The sequence below is a fragment of the Nelumbo lutea genome, chromosome 3 (assembly GCF_056320005.1).
Source record: "Nelumbo lutea isolate HS-2025 chromosome 3, American lotus-T2T, whole genome shotgun sequence".
Classification (NCBI taxonomy): domain Eukaryota; kingdom Viridiplantae; phylum Streptophyta; class Magnoliopsida; order Proteales; family Nelumbonaceae; genus Nelumbo; species Nelumbo lutea.
The window spans coordinates 4108790-4136210 of record NC_142686.1 but is presented as its reverse complement, the minus strand read 5'-3'; the positions used below and the strand labels follow the sequence as shown (position 1 = coordinate 4136210).

The 27421-nt window shown below is 40.9% G+C and overlaps 1 protein-coding gene across 1 annotated transcript in view; it reads right to left on the bottom strand.

Annotated features, from left to right (window-relative positions):
• The window catches only part of LOC148862454 (calmodulin-binding transcription activator 4-like), a 62991-nt gene extending 41015 nt beyond the window's left edge, over positions 1-21976 (bottom strand). The window contains exons 1-4 of the mRNA XM_088976127.1: positions 21635-21976; positions 20665-20790; positions 7027-7142; positions 5953-6041 (exon numbers count right to left, since the gene is read on the bottom strand). Coding sequence (XP_088832253.1) covers positions 5953-6041; positions 7027-7142; positions 20665-20790; positions 21635-21644 — 341 coding nt within the window. The 5' untranslated portion in view covers positions 21645-21976. The remainder of the gene's footprint in view (positions 1-5952; positions 6042-7026; positions 7143-20664; positions 20791-21634) is intronic.
• Between the last annotated feature and the right edge of the window lie 5445 nt (positions 21977-27421).

Below are 27421 nucleotides of genomic sequence, written 5' to 3'. Positions count from 1 at the left end.
GAAATCAGTGGTGTTAGGGGATGGTGGTTCAGACAATTAATCACTCTAGTGTTTATTCTTGCAAATCCTTTTTAAATTATCTTGTTGCTACCTCCCCTTCTCATTCTTTCCCTGTTAAGTACGGTCTTAGCCTATTCCTCCAAAAGTCAATGCTCTTTGTTGGGAAGTGTACCATGGTTCCATTAATACCTATGATCTGCTCCAGAGAAAAAGAACAAAATGGTGTTTGTCCCCAAACTGGTGCTCCTTATGTAAGTTGCATGGTGAGACTGCTTTTCATCTTATTTCCTTTCCTTTTGCTATCTCTATTTGGGAGTTGATTCATCTCTTTTTGGCTGTAGGTGGTTCTCTCCTGATAACTTGGAAGGATTATTCAACTCTCATCTTTTTAGTTTTTATCTGCTCTAAAAGAAGAGGCAGGATTTTGGGGAGATGCACTAGAGCAACAGTGATATGGACAATTTGGGAAGAAAGAAACTTAAGAATCTTTGAAGACAAAGAAAGGAGTAAGGAAGTTGTGTTAGAGGTTATAACCTTAAGGGCTGGCACATTGGGTGAAAAGTTCAAAGCTTTTTGCAGTCTTTAAAGTTGAAGATTTTTTTAGCTCATGGGGATCAATAGCTCACTCATCCTCTATAAGACAAAAAATAATTGAGGTCTGGTCACCTCCATGTGCTGGATGAAAGAAATTAAATTTTAATGGCAGCTGCATGGGCAATCCTGGACCTTCAGGTATTGGTGGGGTAATCAGGGAGGAAAATGGAAATATTCTAGCCATGTTTTCAGGCCCTGTTCAGCATGGAGATGTGGTGAGATCAAACTGTTGGCAGCTATGTATGGGGTGGAGAAAGCTAAAGAATTGGGGATTGACAGATTGATTACTGAAGGTGATTCCAAAATTGTTGTGGACTGGCCGAAAAAGGGGGAATGAGTAATTTGGCAGTTAAAGAATGAATTCAGGCGCTTCAAGCAGGTTTCTAAAGATATGACAATCCAAATGAAGTGGATTAGGAGGTCTGCAAACAGAAAGGTAGATGGGTTAGCTAAACAAGGAATTCAGAGACATTCCATGTTTTGGGCTGTTTTGTAAATATTGAAAGTGATTTTGAGCTTGCTCTTTGCCCACAATTCCTTATTGTACTCCTTTTTATAATTAATAAATCTTCTTTGTGTTGCTGATCCCAAAAATAAAACAGTCCTTCCCTACCAGCTTTAAAACCTTCAACCAGACCCTCTTCCTCACCTTTTGCAATAAGCCTGCTTAAAACCTCTACCACCAATACAAATACACGGGGTGATATCACCCTGTCATAATCTCCTTGATATAATTTAAAATTAAATAATTTATTTGGACTCCCATTCAGTGATTTAAAAGGTGCGCCTCAGGCGAGGCGCATTTCAGGGTATGTGCCTCGCCTAGGTCCTAGGCGCAGCTCTTTCAAAAGGCGCACGCCTGGTGCGCCGGATGTGCCTTTGGCCTCAGCCCCTATTTGCTAATGTTATTCATTCATTATAGGCAATTGCTTTGGTATTATAAAATGTCGTTCATTCATTCATGATTCATCCTAATAAAATGTATTCTTAAAAAGCAATTAAAATTATAAAATCATTATTTTTTGTGTGAAAACTAAGAATTTAAGACCGAACATGTACTTGTTTGGGCTTGCCTCAAGGGGTGTGGCACAAAGGCGGCTCATAGAATTAGGAATGTAATATGCTTTACATTACATTAGCTACTTGAAGTAATGCAATCGAATGAAAAAAGACAATAGAGGTTTTACATGATTGAAAATGTTTTATTTGTTTGAGTTTATTTTTAAATTCTCAATTGAATATGCTTTACATCTTATGTTTATGTATTTTAATTTTAGATAATAGGTTTTTTAATAACATTATTTTAAAATTTAAGTTTATATTTTTTATTAATATTATGTTTAATATTTTTTTTTTGAATTTTTTGGCTTTTTTTTTATTTTATGGCATTTATTTATTTATTTTGATGAATAATAATAAATTTATTGATTCAGAAAAAAATTTAGAGTGAGTTCATACATCATCCCAACGAGAGGCGCAAGCTGCAGCCCCTCCTTGAAACGTACAAGTAAACTAGGAAAGAAAAACAAAAATCACAACTGAGCCCAAAATAATTCTTCCTTATTTACCCCTTGCTTAGCTAACATATCTAACAAAGTATTTGTTGATCTCCCCACCCACTGTACAGTAACCAACATATTCCTTGTCAACCAACTAAATTTCTTCATTTCATTCTTGTATCGCCACATAGCCTCTTCAGAATTTTTCAACCAACCCACCACCACTTTCGAGTCCCCCTCAATTATTAATTGTTGTACCCCCAGCTGGTTTGCAAATTGCACCCCTTGTACAATAGCTAAGAGTTCTGTCCTGATGGAGTTCCCAAATCCCAAGGGACCTGAGTAAAGCAACAAAATCTCTCCCTTCGCATTTCTCAAAGCACCCCCCATTCCAGATAAACCTGAATTACCCATGCTACTTCCATCAAAGTTCAACTTTAGTGAGCCTTTGGATGGAGGAGACCAGCTTGTAATTGATTTGCCCTTTAGAGATGAACACCTCGCTACTGCTAACCAATTTCTCCAGAGGTCATTAAAGGAGAATTGATGAAAGATTTCCAAGGTCTTCAGCCAATGTATTGCCCTATTTAACACACAGTCTTTCAAATCTTGGCTGCTCCTTTCCTTTTCTTGAAAGATTCTAAGATTTCTTTCTTCCTAAAGAGTCCAAATCAAAACAGCACGAGCACATCTCCACATAATTCTCCCTATTTTTGTAGGCCAATAAAAGGTAGAATGGTTGAAGAGCATGTGAACTTCTGCTGGTAGACTCCAACTACCCCCAAACAATGAAAGTAGCCAAGCCCAAAGGTCTGCAGAAAAGGGACAAGATATTAATAAATGGTAACAATCCTCACCGTGAGCTCTACAAAGGATACGCCAATTAGGAGAAATACAGAGGAAAGGTCTTCTCTTTTGTAGGTTATCTAAAGTGTTAACTTTCCCATGGAATACTTTCCAACAAAATGCCATAATTTTTGGGGGAACTGGCCTACACCAAATTTCTTTTGACGGAAAGGGTTGGTGAGTAGAAAGTTGAGAGATGGACTTGAAGAAAGATGAAGGTTCATTGGGTCTAGGAGGCATTTTTTTATTTTTTTAGCATTCTTTTCTGTATTTTTGTGCCTTGCGCCTCAAGCGCAAATTGACCCTTGCGCCTTTTTTGCGCCTTGCGCTTTTAAAACACTGCTCCCATTGAGATACATGAAAATAACCAATTCCTTCACACACATTGCCTCCAGAACCTCCTCCAATAACCCCCATTCAACATGATCAGTTTTGTACACCAGGCCTGAACTTCCTTCTATTATTCTTGAATCAATTCATTCACTTGACACTAAAACCCCATCTAAAACAGGTCAACCTTCCACAAAAACCATATGAGTATATTCTATAATATCCTCTTTAACCTTTTTGACAAAACTTTAGCCATGATCTTATATGGACTAGATATAAGACCAATTGGCCAAGACTATTTCATCAACACAGCCCTCTCTTGTTTGATTAGTGTTATAAAAGTGGAATTATATCTAACCTCCATGCTTATATATATATATATATATATATATATATATAAAACCTCCTGAAATACTTTCCATCGTGTCCTCTTTAATTGAGCTCCAGAAGGACTTAAAACATCATATTAAAAACATCTGGCCCAAAGATTTCTCCATTCATATTATTCACTGCCTTCCAAACTTCCTCTACTTCAACTTTTCCTTCCAACCATTCCATTTTTATGTTTCTAGTCCTTTTAAGAGATAAATAAACCAAGCAAGGTTCTAAATATCGATATAGGCTGATACGCTGGATGGAGCGTATCAGTTTGTATCATTGGGTGCTTTTATTTATTTATTTATTTTTAGTTTTTTTTTCAAACCTGTTCAAGTCGGTGTAAGGCCTGTCTACCCCCTGAAACAGGTCAACCCCTGAAACCAAGCTTAAAGTGGTGTATCGGTGGGTCACCGATACGATATGTATTGGCTGATACAGGCCGGTATGTCACAAAATTTCGATCCTTGCACCCAAGAAGCATATTCTTCTCAGTAAGAAGAATACAAACAAAAGCCTCAGAAGATTTGCAGAGTATTTGGTTGTTGTAGTCTTTTCTGATTTTAGGTGGTCAGGCTTTTGACTAAAATTAGAGTTTTATCATGGGTGCTTGAACCATAAAGCTCAAATACTTCTTGTATACTTTCCTTTCAGCTATTTTTCTTTTTCAGTGAATTTGTTTTCTTATTTACTATTCAAAAAAAAAATTGCAAACCTCCAAGATTGTCCGTGTTGGTTAAGAAACATGGATAAGCCATGGTGCCACATATAATGGCTCAAAGGTTCACAGCACTGTCTCCAGGCTTACTTGAATTTATATGAGGGAAGAACCAAACTGCCCTATATTCTTTCATGAAATTTTGGGATTAAACTTGAAAGGGATGATCTTTCATTTGATACACTCAAAGGAATTCCTAACCTATTTCTAGACTTTAGTAACTATGTATACTTCTAAAAACCTTTCAGTGAAATCTAATAAGGATTTTCTGATTGGTGCTTATTTCTATGAGCCAGTTCTCTCCCCAACATAGATTTTCCAAAGTACTAAGTTCAAACAAGGTAGTAAATGGATTCAAGTAAAGAGGTGGACTAGTAGTAATTAAGTAATATATGAAAATAAGAGGTCATGGGTTCAAGTCTTGTAAAACGAGTTTTATTATCAAAAAATAAAAGAGGTAGTAAATGGATGGATTATGCAGGAACAAGTTATACATGCCCGAGTAGGCGTATATGAATGAATATACAAATACAACCACAAAATTTTAGCATATAAATATAAATCTAATGAAACTAATATACTTAATTTACAATTAAGACTTCAATATAAAAATTATAAACATATAGTTGGTATGTCCATAGTCATTTTAGTACCTTCCATAAAGGAGGGTTAAACATTGGGTCTAAATATTATTTCTTTACTTCTTTAATGTCTTTCAAACATTAACATCATTCAGATTTCAGTATGGATCCCAATAATAAACATGATAAACTCCCTTCAAAAAATACAAAAAAAGTGGGACCAAGGCAACCTTTTTCGTTATTATAACATACAAAATGTGTTCTTCAATTCTTTTTGTGTTTCAAGTAGACAAGTGTCACAGTGTCAAATGTAGCATGATCTTATCAAAATCACAGTTTCAGTTCATTTGGCATAAGTCCCAGTTCCACTTTGAGACCAACTGGGAAAAAAAGGGCCTTACAAGCTGTTTGATAATGGCTAAAGTTGCTGAACTAATGACTTACAATTTTGTCTTTTAGTAGATAAAATAATTAAATAATAAAACATTCAATGGTACCAGCTTTGCCATTAAGGAGATCACGACCTCCTTAATAACTTATTCACTGAAAGGCAACCATAAGTCATTCAGTTCATCCACTTCAGCTGTTATCAAAAGACTCCTATACACTGTAGAAATCAGTTTATAAGCTTCTTCAATTCAATAACACCTATGAAAAGAAGCGTATCAATCATGAGTCCAGGAATCACAATTCTGTGTGATAATAATAAGAGCAAATATTGGCCACAATAATCCAACAACAGAAGTTGCCTAAACCATGAAAAAAAATTGGAAAGAATAAGAAAAATTTAAGTGTATAGGATGCCTATAATCTAATTTGAATTATCTAAAGTTTCATGATTTCAAGAAGCAAAATATACATGCAAGCTATATGCTATACCTTCTAAGGTTATAACCAGAAAGGTTACAAAATAACGGATATGTGTGTGTATAGATAGATAGATAGACAGATACATGCACACACACACACACACACACTACACAACCAAATAGAGGCAAGAGACATTTACGGATCAAGCATCCAATAGCTTCGTCTCTGAAAATTTGGATTCTGCTCTCCATGTGCATAATAACAATTTAAAGCTTCAACATTTCCAACCTAGCCACATAGAAACATGTGAGAAAAAAGAGCCATACACAATACAAAAGATGCCAAATAAAAAGAGATCTTCTGGACCTAGACAAAACCTTAAGTGCATTTGCTAAACCAGTTTTAGAAAAATACAATACAATATTTCTTTGAGAAAAGGTAAGGTATTATATTTCATTCCACTACCATCCAGCATTTACAAGTATCCTCATGTACAGATATTTTTCAACAACACAATTAAATACACTTAAATGTGCATGAAAATTGCTGGGAAAAAAAACAGATACATTCACAGACAGATATCTGTAAATTATATTCTTTTATTGTTTTCTTGCTTTTAGTAGTACTAGTTGCATTATACATGCATTTGCACATGAAAGAGAGAGAGAATGGTCATCTTGGCATGAGGCCAAGGCAAGTATCAGCATTGTATAGTAAAGACTGTTATCATTATTTTGGGGATAAGTTATTGGCCATTTTTTGTATTAAAACTATATATTGAGAATTCCATATACAAGGGAAAGTTACTGCACAGCTAATACGAATATGGTTATGCATCAAAATACATGTATCATACTGGATAAGCATGAGAAAATAGGATTTAGGGACTCGTTGGATATATATAAAGGGATAATTATTGAAAAATAAAACAAACTAAATGTGCAGGCATAAATGAATGCAAACAAAAACTAAACAACAAAGATAATTTAATAATAACATTATCAAGTCTTATGTTTTCATAATTGATGTCCAAGATTATCTTAAAAGCTTGTATTTCTTTAGTCAAAAACAATTGATGATTATCAAGTCATATTAAGAATTCATTTATGAGCAGTAATTTTTCAAGATTAAGAGCAATCTCCAACACCAAATAATTGCTGACTATCAAATCAGGCTATTGAGGTTTTTCTTACTACAACATGAAGAAAAAGGCTTTTCAAAGTAACAATGCAAATAAATATAACTATGTATTATGTAAATTTCTTTAACAAACCTTAAGCCTTTCATGTGCTTCTCCAACAGTTCTGCCATCCTTCTTTTTTCGCCAAACATGACCATCTCTACGAAAAAACCGAAGGACCCTCCTGTTGAAAAGGAACAAAGACCCACCTATTTGGAAAATCAGTTAGTTAGGATGTTGTAGCATTTTTGTATAGTAAAGATAAAATTTATTGAAAGAAAAAAAAACAAACCACAGTGAAAGCAAACATAAGCACCCCTCTATTGGCACTCCAAACAGATCACCCCAAAACCAGAATAAACTTCATACAACACGAGCAAGAAGTTTACTCCTAAACTTACTCGACCAACACAATCCCCCCTCCATCCCTGCTAAAATAATCCCAAACCAGCAGCACCACATCATTTGGAATTTATTCCTCTTCCAATGGCATCATCTCACTCCAGATATGGCCTATCATCAGCAACTTGGTCAACCTCTTGGAAGCACCCATTGAAGATTCTAAAATAATTACAACAGACACACTATCAAAGCTTTCAAGCAGGAAAATACTTTGGTTACATAAATTAGAAGTTAATCTTTTGATCTGTTTGATCTTTTTGGTAAAACAAGACTTGTCTCTTCTCCTAGGCTCTTTGATTTCAAAATGATTGTTATATATTTGCTTTTGTTCTTCAAAACTTTCACCTTGAAATCCTCTGCTGTCACACCCCTGAAGAGGTCATACAGTATTTGATATTATTAATATCTTCATCTGGTATTTAGACATTTTTCGAACTTTAGTACTTTACCCCTAATTCTTTTATCTTTTAATGTCCTTTTCTGTTCAAATGTTTTATCCTGCTTTGTCTTTTTCTTATAAAAGTGAGCCCCACATAATATGTCATCAATCAGCGCATGAGAATGCCTTGCCACTTCAGATTTTTCTTTTTCATTCAAATACCCTTCTTTTTTGATGAATATTCAAATACCCTTCTTTTGCTTACCTTTAATATTCAAGTAACTACCTTCTACCACATGTCCCACATTATTCTCGTCAGCCCAACTCCCACCTTTCCGTAAAATTACATTTCTACCCCTCTTTGAAGCCAACTCATCATCTTCCTCTTTGCACCGACTGTTCATGTTCCCTTTAGAGCCTGTAACTCCCTCTGATGCTACACAATCTAGGCACTCCTAGCTGGCTGAGAGTTGGCTCCTAGCTGTGATGGACAGCACCTGAGAATAAGAAGAAGGTGAAGGGTTCCCGGGGAGATCTCCCGGAGGGAACACTCTGATGGCTAAGTTAGAACTCTGAGGAAAACTCAAAGAAGATGCAGAGAGTTAAGAGTGTTGAAAGTGCTAACTTCAATCCCTTTGCTTCGTGAGGGTTGGGGTTCTTTTATATCGGAGCTCGGCCATATCTGGCATAACGGCCACTACCCTAGCCGTTACTGCCAGGGCAGGTGTGGCAGGTGCAGGTTGCTGCCACAAACTGCTATTGCAAAGTATGGAATCGACAGGCACGCCATGCTTTTTAGAGACGGCAAACAGAACGCCGCCCGGCAAGCAGAACGCCGCCTGGCAAGGGATCCGAGCCCTGCCACCGGATCCGATAGGCAAGGATGCCAAGCAGATCTCCCTGTAGCCTGCCGAGCTATTGTACACCGAACCACCAGGGGCAGGTTTACCTTGCACCGAGGTACGCCGAGGTGCCCGCACTGGAGGGGGGCCTTAAGCAAGTTCGAACAGGAGTCTCGACGGTGCTGCCCCGAGGTGTTTCTTCCTCGGGACACTTAGCCAAAAACTGGGGTGCTCCCTAAGAGAGAGCTCGGGGCCCCTTAAGAGGAGCTCGGGTCTCAAGAGGAGTTCGGGATCTCCCATACTTGGCGGGAGTCAAGGCTAGTCGGGCACTAGTCCCCGACGAGTCGCTTAACTCGTTGAGTGGCCAACGTTGGACCTGTTCGTCGAGCCAGGTCACGCACACGTGTTCCTGTGCTACGAAGTCGGGCCAAATCACCCTCCATCAATTGCCCCCCACTCCCCGTGCTGACTGGGGGTGCTGACCCAGCGCGAGGAGTTCACGGTGCGCTGGGTGTATTTGGCTCATCACTCATGCCACCCTGTCAGCCAACTCGTTGGCCAGACCGGTCTGGCACTCGGTTCACTCGGAAGAAAAAAACCCGGGCCACGTACAACTCATGTGCGGACGTCACGCAATCTAGACTTCGTGGACGCTAAAAAATGCGCTAAATTGATTTCACCTCGAGAGTCTCGCAGCCGGTTTTCTTGAGAACCGTCAGATTGCTTAGATCTTGACCGTTGGTGCCCGAGCCTAGCGGCTATAAATAGTGGGGGACCCTAGTTATTTTCTTTCGCCACTAAGTATCCTTCGTCTATCTTGAGCTCGCGTCTGGAGTCTTCAGCTCTAGTCTTCTAACTCGTCCAGTTCTAGTTCGGTTGCATTTTTCCTTGGTGAGTCCCCGAGCCTCCCTTTCTCCTTTTTCAGTTTATTTCATTCAATGTCTAGCGGGGATAGTCTCTTAGACGAGCCCGAGGTGGGTACCTCGGGTCAGGGTGACCCTGCTGTTGCCCAGCCTTCCCATGATGCACGGGTGACCTCGGGTAGGTTGACGTCCACCTCCCGCCGAGGTCGGGTGCCAGATCAGTTCGGTCCATCCACTATGACGCTGGAGAGGCTTCAACACCTCATCCAGCATTTCAACCTACCTCAGGAATACTCATATAGTCTTCCTACCGGCAACTTCCTTGGGAGCACGGTCCGGATGAGATCGTGATCTTTAGGGAGCAACTCGTCGACAGGCTTCGTTTCCCTCTTCACCCCTTATCCCCGAGGTGTTGGGACGTTTTAACATCACCCTGGACCAGCTCCACCCAAATGCTATTCGAAACGTGGTTGGGCCATCTCCCTTTGTTTCGAGTACAACCTTCCCTTAGATATAGATATCCTTTGTTCTATTTTGTTAATAAAGAAGAGCGCTTCAGGCATTCTCCCCGAGCACAGGCGGACTTACTATCTGTCCCCTCGCCCGGGCTTCAAATTTTTACATAAACTCCCAAGCAAGGTCCCGGCCTGGAAGCGGGACTACTTTGTAGTTCGGAACAGCACGGGGTGGCCCTTCCTTACTAGCTAGAGGGTGGCTACTCAAGACCCCGGCATTATTCTCGACCGGAAGACGAGGGAAACACTCCACTCATGGGCTCAGGTTGGGTTCGATCACAAAGATTACAATGCCGAAGAGAAGCTCATTCGGGCGGGTTTGACCCCGGGTATGTCTATTTTTACCTTAGCGTCTCGCTTAATTAGCTAAATGTTTTCAAGCTTACTGACGCCGAGCTCTAATTGCAGGTCCCATGGAGGAAGAGAGGATTACCGGTCAGAGGCTCCTTCGCCAAATGAAGAAGAGGAAGAAGCGAACCGCCAAGAAGGCGCACGTAGAGCCCCCAAGTACCCCCACCCCTGACCCCGACCTTCCACAGGTTCCTTCTTCGGGGCCCAAGCTCCCACAGGCTCCCATCTCGGAACCCGAGCTCCCTGATGCCCCTCCAGTGATAGATTTGGAGGGGGACTTACCATCTCAGGAGCCTAAGGTGGCGGTAGAGCCGGTCGCCGAGCCCACTGGGGCTGTTGCCGAAGTTCCTAATCCCGCCGAGGCTGCTACTGAGGCTTCTGAAGAATCGGCTTATCATGCTGCTGAGACAACGATGTCCAGCTCGGGGAGCCAGGAGGAGGAGGAAAGCATCATGATCCCCCAGTGTAGCATTGAAAAAAGTAAAGGGGCTGTCTACCCCGCAAAGGTTACAAACTGGGCCAACCTCACCCCTGGTCAGCTCGGGGCTCGTGCTGCAACCCACGCTATGGTGGTGAGTTCACACTCTAAGAATCATCATTTTCCCATTCTTTCATTCGTCTCTTTGGTACTGACCGACCTCCTTTTGTCAGGTGAACACCGCCGTGCACTCGTTGACCCTTCAGTCTGACGGACATCTGAGGCGGGCTTTGGTTGCTGAGGAGTCATCTCGCGCAGCTCATACTGATCTGAGGGCAGCTCGGTGTAAGATCCATCAATTGGAAGGTGACGCTGCAGCTCAGAAGAGCTTCACTGAAGTTCCGTTGTTAGAGAAAGAGGAGCTAGCCCGCGAGAGGGACAGGCTGAAGGCTGAGGTGAACGGGCTCATAGTAGGCCAGGAGGCCTTAAAGCTCAAGGTGGAGAGCCTCAAGGTGGGTCAGGAGGCTTCGCGGCTCGAGGTGCAGGAACTTAAGGAAGCCAAGGGGGCCCTGGAGCACGAGGTGGATTATCTCAAGGCTGATATCAAGGAGAAGACCGAGATCTTCGATCAAGCTCTCGTGGAGACGAAGGTCCAGGCCGTCATTGACTACGTCAAATCATCTAGGTTTGACGATGTGATGTCGCAGGTCTAACGTAGGGGGTTTAAGCTCAGCAGGTGGTTGATAAGGCATACATACCCCGACCTCGACACAAGTGCCATCACCACCTGGAGGATCACAGACGACATGGCCCGCCGGGCCATGGATGATCCAAACTTCGAGGAGGAAGGCGGCGATGAGGAGGCTGGTGCTACCAACCTAGCTGACATCCCCGAAGAGGCTCCGAGTGAAGTCAACAAGCCTTCAAAGTAGTTGTGTGCTCCTTGTACTTTGGGCCTGCGAGCTCAGTTTTACTTTCTCTTTTTCTTAATCCTTTGTACTGAGGTTCTTGTAATGGAAGCACATATTATGTAATGAAAGTACATATTTTGTTAAGTATTTGTGTAATTCTCTTTTGCCGAAGTGTCTGTCTTATCCCGAGCTATCGATCTAGCAAATTTAGTTCTTGAGGTGGGCATCCCTTTACCGCTGTCACCCCGAACTTTTTCCCTATACTTAGTAGGGGTGACCATAAGATTTTACAACATACGCCGAGGGGGACATAGTAAGGCGTGTGCCCGACCTGTCTACTTGGCTACTTAGGTTGGCGTTTACCCCTACCAGCGTATACTAAGGTAGGCTAAGCGTTAGGGAGTTCGTACCCGAGACGCCTTTTGTCCTTGGCATACTAAGCCTATGCTGGCGAGACGGTTGTCATGCATAGCGCCGAGGTCTTCGGTTAGCTCGGCACGTTAGCCCTTAGGCTAGAGGGAGCAACTCGTGGTCTACTCAATTCGGTGATTTATGGATAATATTGTCATAGTAAGGCACAGTAAGGCATAGTAAGGCATATGCCCGAACTGTCTTCTGGTTGTATGCCGAGGTGAGCTAAGCGTCGCGGAATCTACTGGTCTGCTTGCGCCCTCGATACGTCATGTACTATGGTGGCCCCTTAAAATTTGTTCACGTCATAGAGGTGGCTAGGTTATTATGCCGGAGTCTGTTAGTTCGGCATTTTGACCCTTGAGTCCTGAGAGACTTGTGGTCTACTCTCGGAGTTTTATTGCGTCGAGGTCTTTGTTAGCTCGGTATTTTGGCCCTTAAGCCCTGAGAGTGACTTGTGGTCTACTCAGTTATTTATAGGTAATATTGCCTTAGGTTGACAATATTCCATGCCCGAGGTACTTGTTCCCCTTCCAAGGTTTCGAGCTCGTACATTCCTTCCCTGAGTACTCGCTTTACTCAATAGGGTCCTTCCCAGTTCGGACCGAGCTTGCCAACACCGGGCTCAGGCACCATAACCTTACGAAGAACCAGGTCACCAACGCGGAGAGTCCGCTTTTTGACCCTAGCGTTATAGTATCGAGCTACCCTTTGCTAGTAGATCGCGGTCCTGATGTATACGAGGTCCTGTACTTCTTCAAGCAAGTCGAGGTTAGTGCATAACTCGTCTTTATCCGCCCTGTCATCATGCGCTTCTACTCTCAGCGAGGGAACTTCGATCTTGGCTGGAATGACTGCTTCGGTGATGTAGGTGAGGTTAAAGAGGGTTTCTCCTGTGGCGGTCTTTTCTGTGGTACGATAGGCCCATAATACACCGGGCAGCTCGTCTGCCCATAGTCCCTTAGCTCGGTCTAGTCGCGCCTTTAGTCCGTGGAGAATAGCTTTGTTCGTGATATCCGTTTGACCATTTGCCTGAGGGTGCGCCACTAAGGTGAAGTTCTGCTGAATTCCCATGTCTCGGCACCAGTTTTGGAATTTGATGTCTTCGAACTGCTTACCATTGTCTGAGATCAGTACCCGAGGTAATCCGAAACGACACACTATGTTCTTCCAAAAGAAGTTCTGCGCATTCCGAGTTGTGATTGTTGTGAGAGGTTCAGCTTCGACCCACTTTGTGAAATAGTCAACTGCCACCACCAAGAGCCTCCTTTGTCCTATAGCCGGTAGGAATGGTCCGAGTAAGTCAATCCCCTATTGTGCAAATGGCCAAGGGCTACTGAGGTACTTTAGGTCGACGGCAGGTTGGTGCTGGATATTGGCGTGCTTCTGACACTTGTCGCATTTTTTAACGAGCTCGGTCACATCTGCCTTCATCGTTGGCCAATAATACCCTTGTCGTAGTGCTTTCTAAGCGAGGGCTCTACCCCTCAGGTGCCCACCGCACTGGCCCTCATGAGTATCGCGAAGGACGAGCTCGACTTCAAAGGGTCGCGGACAGCGCAGGTAGGGGAGCGTGTAGGATCTTCGGTACAGCCGTCCGTCTATCATGACATATTTGGCTGCCTGGCGCTCTACCCTCCCGGTAGCATTACAATCTGCAGGGAGGGCCCCGTGTAGTAGAAAGCTCGTGAGCAGAACAATCCAGCTCAACTCTGCTTGAACGACGGGTGCGACCTCCTCTGCCCCCCTGAGAATGCTAGGCCAAGGCAAGTTTTCTATATACACAGTCCTCATGGTGTTATCTCCCGTGCTGGCTAACCGTGATAGGGCATCGGCCTCAGCATTTTCTGATCTCGGGATTTGTTGGATGAAGTGTGACCGGAAGTTGAGCAAAGCCCCTCTTACTTTGGCTAAGTATGCTACCATGGTTGGCTCGCGAGCTTCGTACTCACCCAGAACCTGATTGACCACGAGTTGGGAGTCACTGCAGACGACGATGTGCTTGGCTTTCATTTCCTTTGCCAGATCCAGCCTAGCTAGCAACGCCTAGTACTATGCTTCTTTGTTGGATGCCGCGAACTCAAAGCGTAGTGCGTACTCCAGTTTCACACCACTTGGCCCATATAGAATGATCCTAGCTCTGCTGCCCTACCGATTTATCGAGCCATCTACGTGAAGGATCCAGGGTTCTTCATCCCAGTTCGGGCTTGCCCTAACGAGTTCAACCAACCCGGGAACTCCGAGCTCTCCCGTACTAGGGGCCTCGTGTTCCATCGACCTGGGGGCTTCGGAGCTAAAGGTGCATTCTGCGACGAAATCTGCCAAGGCTTGGGCCTTGATAGCAGTTCGCAGTTTATACTGGAGTTCGTACTCACTGAGCTCGATGGCCCACTTTGTCAACCTTCCCGAGACCTCAGGCTTGAGCAAAACTTGCCTCAAAGGTTTGTTGGTAAGGACAACGATGGTGTGAGCTTGGAAGTATGGGAGGAGCTTTCGGGCTGCTATCACCAGTTCATAGGCTAACTTTTCTATCTTTGGGTACCTTGTCTCTGCTCCCTATAACACTTTACTAAAATAATAAACAGGTTGTTGGACCCGGTCTACTTCTCTTATTAGTACCAAGCTGACCACCTCGTCAATTGCCGAGAGATATAGATCTAAAACATCACCCACTTTGGGTCGGGTTAAAACCGGAATGCTGGCGAGGTGTCTTTTGAGCTCGTCAAACGCGAGCTGGCACTCTTTGGTCTATTCAAAGCCTTTGCCTTTTATGGCCTTAAAGAAAGGCAAGAAGCAATCTGTTGACTTGGACAAAAAGCGACTCAAGGCGGCTAACCGGCCATTCGGCTTCTAAACCTCCTTTAGCTTCCGAGGTGGTTTCATTTCTAGGATGGCCTTGATTTTGTCCGGGATGGCCTCAATGCCTCGCTGGTTAACGAGGTTCCTAGGAATTTACCCGAGGTGACACCGAAGACACACTTGTTTGGATTTAACTTCATATTAAATTTACGTAGAATTTCAAAAACTGAATGTAAATCTTGAACTAATTCATGTGAGAATTGGGTCTTTACGACCATGTCGTCTACGTAACACTCTACTTTTTTGCTAACTAGTGGCTCAAACAGCTTATTTACAAGTCTTTGAAAAGTGGCCCCAGCGTTTTTCAACCCGAAGGGCATGACCTTGTAACAGTACAAGCCGAACTCGATTATGAAGGTAGTTTTCTCTTCATCAGCTGGGTCCATCCTGATCTGATTGTAGCCCGAATAGGCGTCTAGGAAGCTCAGAAACTCATGCCCCGAGGTTGCATCCACTAGACGGTCGATCCTGGGAAGTGGGAAGCAGTCCTTTGGGCAAGCTCGGTTCAGGTCGGTGTAGTCGATGCACATGCGCCATTTACCGTTGGCCTTTTTCACCAGAACGGAGTTGGCCACCCAGCTCGGGTAATGAACCTCCCTGATAAAATCGGCTGCAAGGGGTTTCCCGACCTCCTCGTCGACTGTCCTCCACCGCTCTGGGGCTAAGTTGTGTTTCTTCTATCTAACGGGCCTAACTACAGGATCGGTGTTGAGCCTATGAGTTATAATGTTGGGGTCTATGCCGGACATTTCTACCGCTAACCATGCAAAAATATCTAAATTTTCGAGTAAGAAACTTACCAGTTGAGACCGTAGGGGCTCCTCAATAGAAGCGTCAATCTGAAGTACCCGAGTTGAATCATTTGCCGAAGCCAGGACGGGAATGGTTTCTTCGGTAGGTGTGGCTCGCTCCGCGGACTGCTCCACAGGTCGTTCTAGCTCGAGGTCGTCTGCTACCTTGGCCTTTCCATGGAGGGTGGCTATGTAGCACTTGCAGGACTCGAGTTGATCACCTCGCGTCACTCCGACTCCGAAGTTTGTAGGGAACTTCATCGCCAGATGGTAGGTGGAGACTACTGCTCGTAGGGCGTGGGTGATGGGCCGACCTACTATTGCGTTGTACGGGGAGGGGGTCGCGACCACTAGGAACTCGTGGTTGAGCCTTACCATGCTGGGCCAGGTGCCGACCTCCATAGGTACAGTGACTCTCCCTAAAGGCCTGACCTCCTCACCGTTGAATCCCATGAGTGGAGTGTTTGCAGGCTTCAAGTCGCTTTCTTGGAGCTGAAGCTGATCGAAGGCTGCCTTGAAGAGGATATCTACCGAGCTGCCCGAGTCGACTAGGACGCGCCTGACCTCGAAGTCGTTGATTTTGATCTTTATGACGAGCACGTCATCATGGGAATAATGGACCCCTCGCGCATCGTCCTCAATGAAGAAGATCGGTTCCTCCATCATTGGCCGCTTTGGGGGGTTAAGCTCTTCCCTGGCGGCCTCACAGGCTGATGACCGGACTGTTGCCGAAGTGCAGCCCGCGACAATTGATCCCCCAACAATGACATGGATGGTCCCCTGAACTAGTCTCTCGTCGGGAGGTTGCCTCTGCGGCTGTTCTGCTTGTCTACTGGACTCGGGAGCTTCTTTACCCTGCTCCCCGTGCCTACCTGCTTTATTATTATTATTATTATTATTATTATTATTATTATTATTATTATTATTATTATTATTATTATTATTATTATTATTATTATTATTATTCTTATTTCTTAGATACCTATGACGGATAAGTTCTTCTATCTCGTCGGGAAGGTTCTTACAGTTTTCGGTACTATGACCGTGATCTCTATGGAAACTACAATACAAGTTTTTGTTCCTAACATTGGGATCGGCCTTAAGCCGAGGTGGCCACTTCACATTGGGGCATCCTTGATTGTCATGAGGATCTTGGCTCGCTTAGTGTTGAGGGGCGCATAATCCCTTTCTGCTGCCGAAGTTCGGAAAGGCTGGATTGGCTTTGCCCCCCGAGCTAAGTCCTTCTTCTTGCTGTCACTTGGAGTTGGGGGCTCTGGTTCCCTTTTTCTTTTTTCAAGGGCATGTTCGCCCTTCTGGTTGATCTCCTCTTCTGTCCCTATGAACCGATCTACCAATTCGAGGAACTCGGTCATGGTCTTGGGTTGGTTGACCACCACGTGCCATCTGAACTCCTTGTGGGTAATGCCCCGCTTGGCCGCAATGAGCCGAACTGCAGGGTCTAGGTCGGGTATTTGCAGGCAAGCGTCATTAAACCGCTTGATGTAGTTCCAAACGGACTCTCCTTCCCTCTGGACTATGTTGAGGAGGCTTTCTTGGGTCCTCGGGCACCTCTTACTAGTGACAAAGTGGGAGGTGAAGACCTGCACGAACTACGCCCAGCTCCTTACTGAGCCCGGCGCGAGGTTTCGGTACCAGGTGCGGGTTACTCCCTTGAAAGTAGTGGAGAAGGCCACACACATGCAAGACTCGCTCGCCCTGGCCAGATGCATTTGGGACTAGAAGGCGTCGACGTGGTCGTTGGGGTCAAAGGACCCATCGTACTTGTCCAGCGAGGGGAGCTTGAAGTCCCTTGGCATGGGGACAGCGAGGAGGGGATTGAAAGAAGTGGTGTAGCTTTTACCTCTTCCGAACTTATTTCTACTTTGCTTTTGACCTCAGGCAGGCTGTGGGTGGTGACAGTTTGGCGAGCTCGGCGGCGCCTCCGCTGCTTCTTGGCCGGCTTGGCGTTGGTGCTACTGGCCTCGGTGTTACTGAGCTCAATGGGCCCAGGGAGAGGCAGGGACGGCTGTCGGTAGCTGCAAACAAAGGGACCTTGTTCCAGGTCGTCGGCTAGCACTTCGAACCGGTTCTCCGCAAGTAGAGGTTCGAACTGCGAATGCTGAGGTGACGCCAGCCTAACCGACTTGGAGGCCCCCAACCTGACTGCAGGCCGCGAGGCGGGGGTAGGGAGTCTTTCCTTCCTTCCATGAGACGATGCCGAGGTCTCTCCTCAGTGGGAAGGGAGTTCACTGCGGCGGTGAGGCTTAGTTGGCTGCGAAGCCGGGTGTCGGGGAGGGAGTGAAGGAAATTGTTGCTGATACTGATACTGGGACACTTAGTGCAACACTTGCTGCTGGTGGAACTGAAGTTGCTGGAACTGTTGCATTTGGGCCTGCATGGCTCGCATGCACTGCATCAAGTCTTCGAACTGACCTTGGCTGGCACCGGAGGGAGGATGGTGGGTTCAGCAAAGGTTGTTCCAATGGTAGAGGGTAATGGAACGGTCACGGGTGCCATCGCCAGGGGCACATTCAGACTAGGTACCCCGTCCATGGAGAGGGGGACGGTGAACTGCCCGATGCAGTGGGTAGCTGGAGTTGTTCCTCTAGGGTGTTCCGGCGTCCGGAGTTGCTAGAGGAAGCCATGGTGATGATGAGTTCTTTGAGGGAAGTTTCACAGAAGTTAGAGGAAGGCCTTTTGAAGCGTCTCCCATAGACGGCGCCAAATGATGTTGCACAATCTGGGCACTCCTAGCTGGCTGAGAGTTGGCTCCTAGCTGTGATGGACGGCACCTAAGAGGAAGAAGAAGGTGAAGGGTTCCCGGGGAGATCTCCTGGAGGGAACACTCCGATGGCTAAGTTAGAACTCTGAGGAAAACTCAAAGAAGATGCAGAGAGTTAAGAGTGTTGGAAGTGCTAGCTTCAATCCCTTTGCTTCGTGAGGGTTGGGGTTCTTTTATATCGGAGCTCGGCCATATCTGGCATAACCGCCACTGCCCTAGCCGTTACTGCCAGGGCAAGTGTGGCAGGTGCAGGTTGCTGCCGTAGACTGCTATTGCAAGGTACGGACTCGACAAGCGTGCCATGCTTTTTAGAGACGGTAAACAGAACGCCGCCCGGCAAGCAGAACGCCACCTGGCAAGGGATCCGAACCCTGCCACTGGATCCAATAGGTACGGAGGTCAGGCAGGCACGGATGTCAAGCAGATCTCCCTACAGCCTGCCGAGCTATTGTATGCCAAACCACTGGGGGCAGGTTTACCTTGCACCGAGGTGCCGAGGTACGCCGAGGTGCCCGCACTGGAGGCGGGCCTTAAGCAAGTTCGAACAGGAGTCTCGACGGTGCTGCCCCGAGGTGTTTCTTCCTCGGGACACTTAGCCAAAAACTGGGGTGCTCCCTAAGGGAGAGCTCGGGGCCCCTTAGGAGGAGCTCGGATCTAAAGAGGAGTTTGGGATCTCCCATACTTGGCAGGAGTCAAGGCTGGCCGAGCGCTAGTCCCCGGCGAGTCGCTTAACTCGCCAAGTGGCCAACGTTGGACTCGGCGGGTCCTTCCCGCCGAGTTACGGTTGAGTTGTTCGTCGAGCCAGGTCACGCACACGTGTCCTTGTGCTACGAGGTCGGGCCAAATCACCTTCCATCACTCCCCTTTCTTCATCTTCCACCCCTTTCACTTTCAGTTCAACTTTTCTTCCCAGCCCCATCTTCAATGTATACAACACTCTAAGGAACATCTGGTCCTCCCCCTCAACCACAACTCCCAGATCATATATCTCACCACAACAAAAAAGAAAAAAATAATAAAAAAATAAAAAAATAAAAAACATTTGATCATCATGGTTCTTTTGTTCAAATCATTCACATCGACCAGTTCAACTTTTCTTCCCAGCTTCATCTTCAATGAACATCTGGTCCTCCCCCTCAACCACAACTCCCAGATCACATATCTCACCACCAAAAAAAAAAAAGATTTTAGCATCATGGTTATTCTGTTCAAATCATTCACCTTGACCAAAATTTTTGCCAAATCTATCCTATCTCATATTCTGTTCCTGTCATCATACATCAAAAACTTCCCACTGCCTTGAAAATATGCAAGCACCAAGCATGTAAGGGGATCCCTGAAACTCCGGTCCAGACAAACTCCTTCCATGCAACCCGTTAACAGCCCCTTCTGCTGGAAATCCATCTACTTAGTTGCATTTCTGGATTTTGGTCCTGTTCACTTTTGAACTGTAACACAGTCAGCTGCATCTCTACTGTAAAAAATGAACAAAAACAGACCACCATTAAACTTTTGAACCCCTAAAACTTTTTCTCCTCCCCCCCCCCCCCATTGTTCTTCTGCTCACTCCTCCACCATACCAACTTCTGGATCAGCCCCTACTAACTTTCCAACTAGACACACTCCCAATACCTTCAATCTTCCAATCAAATGTTCAACTACGTTTGCCGCCACTCAAGCTACTTCCTTTCTTCCATAAATCAAGGGATCATGGTGAGGCTTGCCAACAAAAGAACCTTACTTGTGGCAATGTGTAGCAAATTCATATTTAGAATAGGAGGATGTACCACTTCACAACCCCATTGGAGTGGTGCCTAACAAGTGACAATCACACCAAGTTAAACTTTAATGGGTGTAGCATGGGTAACCCTGGCAACTTAGAATGGGAGGAATGTTCAAAAATAGCTATAGACTATTGTACCCATCTTCTCTTGACCAATTGGTATTGGGGACTCAAAACAAAGCTGAGCTACCTGCCATCCTATGGGGTCTGAGATTGAGTAGATCTCTGAAAACGTAATATTGCTTCAAACTATTTGGGGTCTTGGGAGGGGTGGACTAGATACATACCCAACCATTGGCATTTTTTTGCACAAGTGACCATAAGGGTTGTTATAGTATGACTTCTTACAAGTAATAGAAAAAAGTGAACAAGAAATAACAAACAAAAACATTTTGCATTAAATCATGGAAACTAGAAAGGTTACTTGATGGCCTTTGAGGGGGCTTTTCAGTGAGCTTCTGATTTTCATGATTCTGTAAAATGAAAAGCACTTCTGCAGGCTTCAGCCAACGATTTTGGGCTTCTTGAAACAGCTTGTGGATGTCATATCCTGAGATAAAAGAACAAAGAAACTCAAAATAACTCATCTAATAAAGATTTCACAACAGTTGGAATTAGTTAAAGTTTGGGAGGGTTATGATCAGAATCACAAGCTCAACTTTTACAATAATAATAATAATAATAATAATAATAATAATAATAATAATAATAATAATAATAATAATAGTAGTAGTAGTAGTAGTAGTAGTAGCTACTACTACTACTACTACTACTAATAATAATAATAACAGTAAGCATGGTCCAAGCTGTTTCACCTTTCTTTTTTTTCTTGGGGGTGGCTAGAATTCTAGAAACAGCAAAGCATACTTTTTTGAAAAGATAGTAATGAGAGATATCATTAATAAAAATAATATGCATTAGTTGGGGTTTTCTATATCAGCAGTGTATGAGAAATCATTTGTCTCTTGTGACATGCATTAGTTGATAATAAAATGAAATCCAATGAGATTGTTAGAAGAGAAAAAAACAAGAATATTCAAAAAGAATCGTTTTCAACCGATTCACACCCTTTGTCTGCTGAAAGTAACATTTAACAATTCAACCGACTACAAGTTCCAGAAAATCAGTACCTAATCCTTTGCATTCTCATGGAACTAAAAAAATCAAGACGAATTATCTTAACCATAGCAAAGATATGAAGATCTTCAGCCTTACAACAGCCCAAAGATGATGACATTTCCTAACTGCTCCTAGAAGACATAATAAAATAGAATGGACAAAAAGTATCAACTTGAACAAATTTGGACCTAAGAGAAGCACACAAACGCAGAACAAGCTTAAACTAAAACAGAAAAAGCAAAATGCAAATAGAAAGAAAGAAACTGGAAAGTTACCCGACTGCATCGTGTTCAATAGATAGAAATCACGGCTCAACGATTTGCATAGTAACTCCTTTCTTCACTCACCAGCGATAGACCACCAACACCTGAAATCAGGTGTTCCAGGTTCGGAAAACAGCACCACTAAGAGCTGAAAAGTTTGTTTGCGGAAGATGGAAGCGGAGGAGGAGACTGATCGAATTTGCAGAGATGGACGAAATGAGTTGAACACGAACACCGGAACGAAGGAATTGAAGGATCAGTGAAATTTGTCGGAAAACATGAAAAGATGCAGAAAAATATAGAAATCGAAGAGAAGAAAAGGTTGTTTAGCTGGAAAGAAACGACGTACGGTGCGAGATCGATTTGACTTTTAGTTATAGTTATAGAGTTGAGGAGTGTTGGAAGAAAACTGCGCCGCCCTTGAAATTCTCATTCTGCCCTTTATTTTAAATATCTATATTTATATATAAATTGAAATTTATTTTCAAGATTTCTTAAAAAATGACGTCAATTTTAGGTGATAGGTCAAAATATGCTTGTATTTTGTTGGTATTTTCTAATAAATACATTGCACTTCTACGGGTAGAGAACTCTTCATAATTTGTTTTTTATCGTTTCAAAACAAATTAAGATTGAACCAAAAGTAACTATTAATTTGTTTTTTATCGTTTCACTAGTTTCATTGAGACAGAACTCTTTATAATAAGATTTAGAGAAAAATCCTGATTAGTACTTTTACTTTTGGTCTAATGTTATTTTTATGTGTCATTCTTGTTATTAACCAGTCATTAAGTGGCATTTGAAAATATATAAATACTTTTTAAGTGTTATTTAATTATTTTTATCAATCATTCAAATATTGATAAAAAATGACCAGTTCCAAATCCTTATCTATCCTATTCAAGAAAGTTAAGGTCACTTTTAGTAGGTAATTTAGTCTAATGACCCCAACTTTCTTGAATAAAAGAGACAATGATTTGATACTATTTATTCTTTATCAACATTTAGATGATTGATAAAAAAATTAGAGGACACTCGAAGAATATTTGTATCTTTTCAAATGTCACTTAATGGCTAGTTAATAGGTTGGTTAGCGACAAGTATTAGATTGACATGTTTTAAAAGTTTGTATACTAAATTGTTGTTTTTAAAGTTGGGATTATAGTAGATAAGGCCATTAAGTGCAATTTTTGGGCCCTAATATCAATAAAAGTAATGTTTAAAAAAAATTCAAAAATAGGTTATCTTTTTTAAAAATAATATCAATTAAGGGTAAAAATACTATTCATCTTCTTCCTCTTGCAATCCATTTATCAACGCAGCCTGCCACCACCTTCAGCAACGCCTCTGCCTCCGGTAATGTTGTCGGAGGTGGGCGGAGGCGGCACTGGTGGTCATTCTTCTGCCCAATGCCGCCACCTCCGCCTTCACCTCTAGCAACGTTGTCGAAGGTGGGCAGAGGCAAAGGTGGCAACGACACTAGTGGGCGGAGATGGTGGCATTGGGCAGAGGAATGACCACTAGCACCGTCGTTGTCGCCTTTTCCTCCACCCACCTCCAACAACATTACCGGAGGTGGACGGATACATTACCAAAGGCGATTATGGAGAGGTTCCCAATGTACGGCTACAATTGTTATAAAGACAAAATGAGAATGCCAAACTTGTTTTATAATTAAATAAGTTTTGACCTATATAGAGTGATATTAAAGGATATCTTTTAATTTCTCGTATGGCAATAGATATTTAATAAAAAAGTCAAGAAAAGGACTTCTTGCAAAAAACAACAAAGTTTATTCAATTGACAAAAAGGTACTGTTTAAAAAAATAATAACCAGATCCGTGATAAAAAACAAATCAGACAAAATTATCCATTTATATCTAGCCATTTATTAATTTTTAACAATTATGTATTATTTTTTTCTTTCTCTCACTAGTTTCATCTCACAATCAAGTAATGTCATCGTTATTCCTACATCTTTCTTGCTTGTTTCAGAACTTCCCTAATGGTGTTTTTGGTTGCAGTGCAATTTTATTTGTACTAGTATAAATATATGAGAGCATAAATAAAAAATGCAAATTTTGGTTTATTTTATTTTGAATTTTATTTTATTCTGTTTTAAGCCTTATTTTATTTTATTTTTAACGCAATCAAACAAAATAAGATAAAATTTGAAACAAAAATAAATCAAAATTTGCAACTAAATCTTTTGAACTATCATAGTTTTGCATCAGTGCAAATGAATTTGCACTACAACCAAACACAGTAAATACTCTATAGATACAAAGCAATTCAATGATGACATACAGTAATTACATACTGGGAGGGTCATAGCTACTCTCAGAATGCATACAGATTCATATTTACAAGAAAGCAATATATTATTGATCACAAAGAAATAGTAGCTATATCTCTAATCATCAAAAACAAATAAATAAATAAATGAAAAGAAGAAAAAGAAATAGTGCATGAGGCCTCGCTTTGTGTAGCATTGAATTTTAAAAGGATTATAAATATTGATTTTTATTATTTGCCAAAATTTATGAAAATTTTATCATCTATTTGATTAATGTCAACACTAGTGGAGGGCCCTGCTTCGCAGGGACCGGAATGGAACCATCAACCTGTTGACTCGTTGATTCGGTCTTTGGGCAAAAACTGTTGAATCAATCAATGACCCAATGACCCGAGCGATCGAACCATCGACCCATTGACATGAGAGAGATGTCCATTCTTTGTTTTCGGTTAAGTATGGTTTTTTTTTTTTAATTTAATCAGGGCCAATCAAGTAGACTCAATTGTCTCAATTACCCATTGGTTTAGTATCAGTTTTGAAATAATAGAACCGATCAAGTCTAGTTCGATTTTGGCACTATCGATTTTAACAATTGGTTCACCAAACCTAGACCATTGACAGCCCTAACCATAACTACCAAGTATTTGGTGGGTGGGTTATAAGCTGATCCATAAAATCCCCACATTTATTGTAGGGGTTCTAATTCGTCAAAGAGAGAAGAAAATAAATGGACTAGATTTCTTTTTATAGATATGTAAACATGAAGCAAGGGCATTGGCACTATATAGTAAAAGATAATATATATATATATATATATATGAAATTTTTATTTTTTATTGTATCTCATTTTTTAAACAATCGATTAGATTTCCTTTCCCATAAAATATTACCTAAAATCTCTCTCTCTCTCTCTCTCTCTCTCTCTATCACACACACACACACACACACGTTCCCAATAACCTAAATGATATCCTCTCCTAAAATTTCTCATAAGCTACCTCCCCCACTATCACCCACTTTCTCCTAAATTATATCTAATTCCTATTTCTCTCCTAAATTATCTCTAATTTCTATTTATCCTCTCCTTCACTTTTTATCTATATCTATATAAAGAAAGTTGAATTAAAAATTTAAAAATTATTTAATGTTATAATGAAATTATATAATAACATTAAAATATTTATTAAAAACACACAAAATAATTACAATAGATTTAATAATATTCATATTATTAATAATTTCATATTTTTACAAAATTCATCATAAAATTATGTACTAACAATTTAAATTATGATTTTCTAGATTATTCAATTTAAATGTTATTCAAATAATAAAAAAATAATAATATTTAAACATTTCAATAACTAAATATCTTCAATCAAAATATTAAAAATATCTAAATAATTATTCAAAAAAATTTAATATTATGTAATAACTTTAAAAATTTTAATATTATGTAATATCTAAAAATTTAATATTATATAATAAATTTAAAAATTTTCTTAAAAATAGAAAATATTTATAAGATAATATTCAAATTAATAATAACTTAATATTTTACAAAACTAATAACGAAATTATGTAATAATAGTATAAATTATAATTTTAGGAATTCTTAAATTCAATAAATAATTAATATTTTAAATTTTAAATAACTAATTTCACTTATTTCAATTAATAACTATAGAAAATAACTTCAAAAACTTAATTTTTATTAATAATAATTTTAAAATCTTAATCTATACTCATTACATATTTATATACGCTAAAATAATATTTATTGTATTTTCAATAAGTATTTACTTTTTTGCGATAAATATATTTTCAATAATTATGTATAAATCTTCTTTTTTGTTATTTAATAGAAAACTTTCAAAAATTATTGGAGATTAAACTATTGTTATTTAACTTTTTAAATTTAATCTATTGTACTTATTGTATTTTTGTTATAATTTATTGATTAATGTTTCTTAGAGATTAAACTATTATTTGAGATTATACTAGCTATTGATTAATTTAATATATTTTTAGTATTTATTGTATTTTTATTAATTATTTATTGTATTTTCATTATCAATGTATTTTCAATAGTTGTACATTTTCACTATAAGTTTTCAATAATCATTAGAGATTCAATTATTGTTATTTATTAGAGATTAAACTATTAATTTAGCTAAAATTAAGAATGTTCACAAGTTGGTTCGGTTTGGTTGTAGGATGTTTGGCCAACCAAATCAACCTGGTCGGGTTGGGAAGTTGGTCATTTGAAATCAACTAGCCATTAGTGAAAACCGGCTAACTCAGGTTGTATCGTTTTGGGTTGATTTTTGGTTTGGTAGGTTGGTTCAAAAGATTTAAATTAAAAAAAATTAAATTAAAAATTTCAAAATTATAGTGACATTATTAAAAAACAAATTTAAAATTTAAATTTATGATATAAAATATTTTAGACTAAGAAATATGAGAAATTTCCCACTTTCCTGTATTAAAAAAAATATTAAATATATATATATATGATTGGGCCATTCAATTTTAGTCAATTTACAATTGGCCAAAGCGAAGTTAATCCAACTTGGTTAGATGAAGAATTGTTGAACTAAAGCCAACTAGAAATATTAGAAAATCAACCAATTTGGGTTGAGTTGGTCAGTTTCATCAGTTTGATGAATAACCCTAGTTAGAATTAATTATTGTTATTTTTGTATTATAAAAAAAATTATTAAAAGTAATATATAAAATATGACCGATCAAAATCCACTCATGAATTTTGATAAATAACACTTGATTGGCTACCTCGTTTATGATACCAATTGTTTGGTAAGAAAATTTTCAGATATCATATCTTTTGCATATCATAGTCGAACCTAAAATATAAATAATTATTAATTATTTAAAAAGTTAAAAAATATAAAATAATTATATACTCTTATGTGTTTTTATTATTTAGCTTTCGCTTAACAAATTTCATACATCCCGCTAGTTTGTCTACTAAAAATTAAATTGACAAATATAAGGATGTAGAGCTGTAAATGCATCGTATTCGATATAAGGAGGTTCAAATTTGATTATATACATCCAGATATTCAAGGTGTCATTAATTAAAAATGATCAAAATTTTATATATTATTAAAAATATGAACTAAAAATGATTGTGATATTATATACCACTGATAGAATCGTGAATCACCCCGACTAAATCACCACATGAATAATAATATGGATTAAAATTGAATGACACTTTATGATGAGCCTCGAGCCTAATTGATGTTGAGGTCGATGACGTAGTGGATCCACATTCGTCGTGGGAATGGATGTCGTTGCACGCCACGAATCTCAGACAACTAGGGACACGTGGTGAATACCAAGCAGACTACACCCCTCATCTTGCCTTTCACACAAGGATTGAGGAATACACTCCTAGAACTTGGGTCGAGGACGATCTTGGGACACGCCATGTGTCCCTCAAGTGAAAAGCACAAAGGTACACCCCAATAGGTATTTAA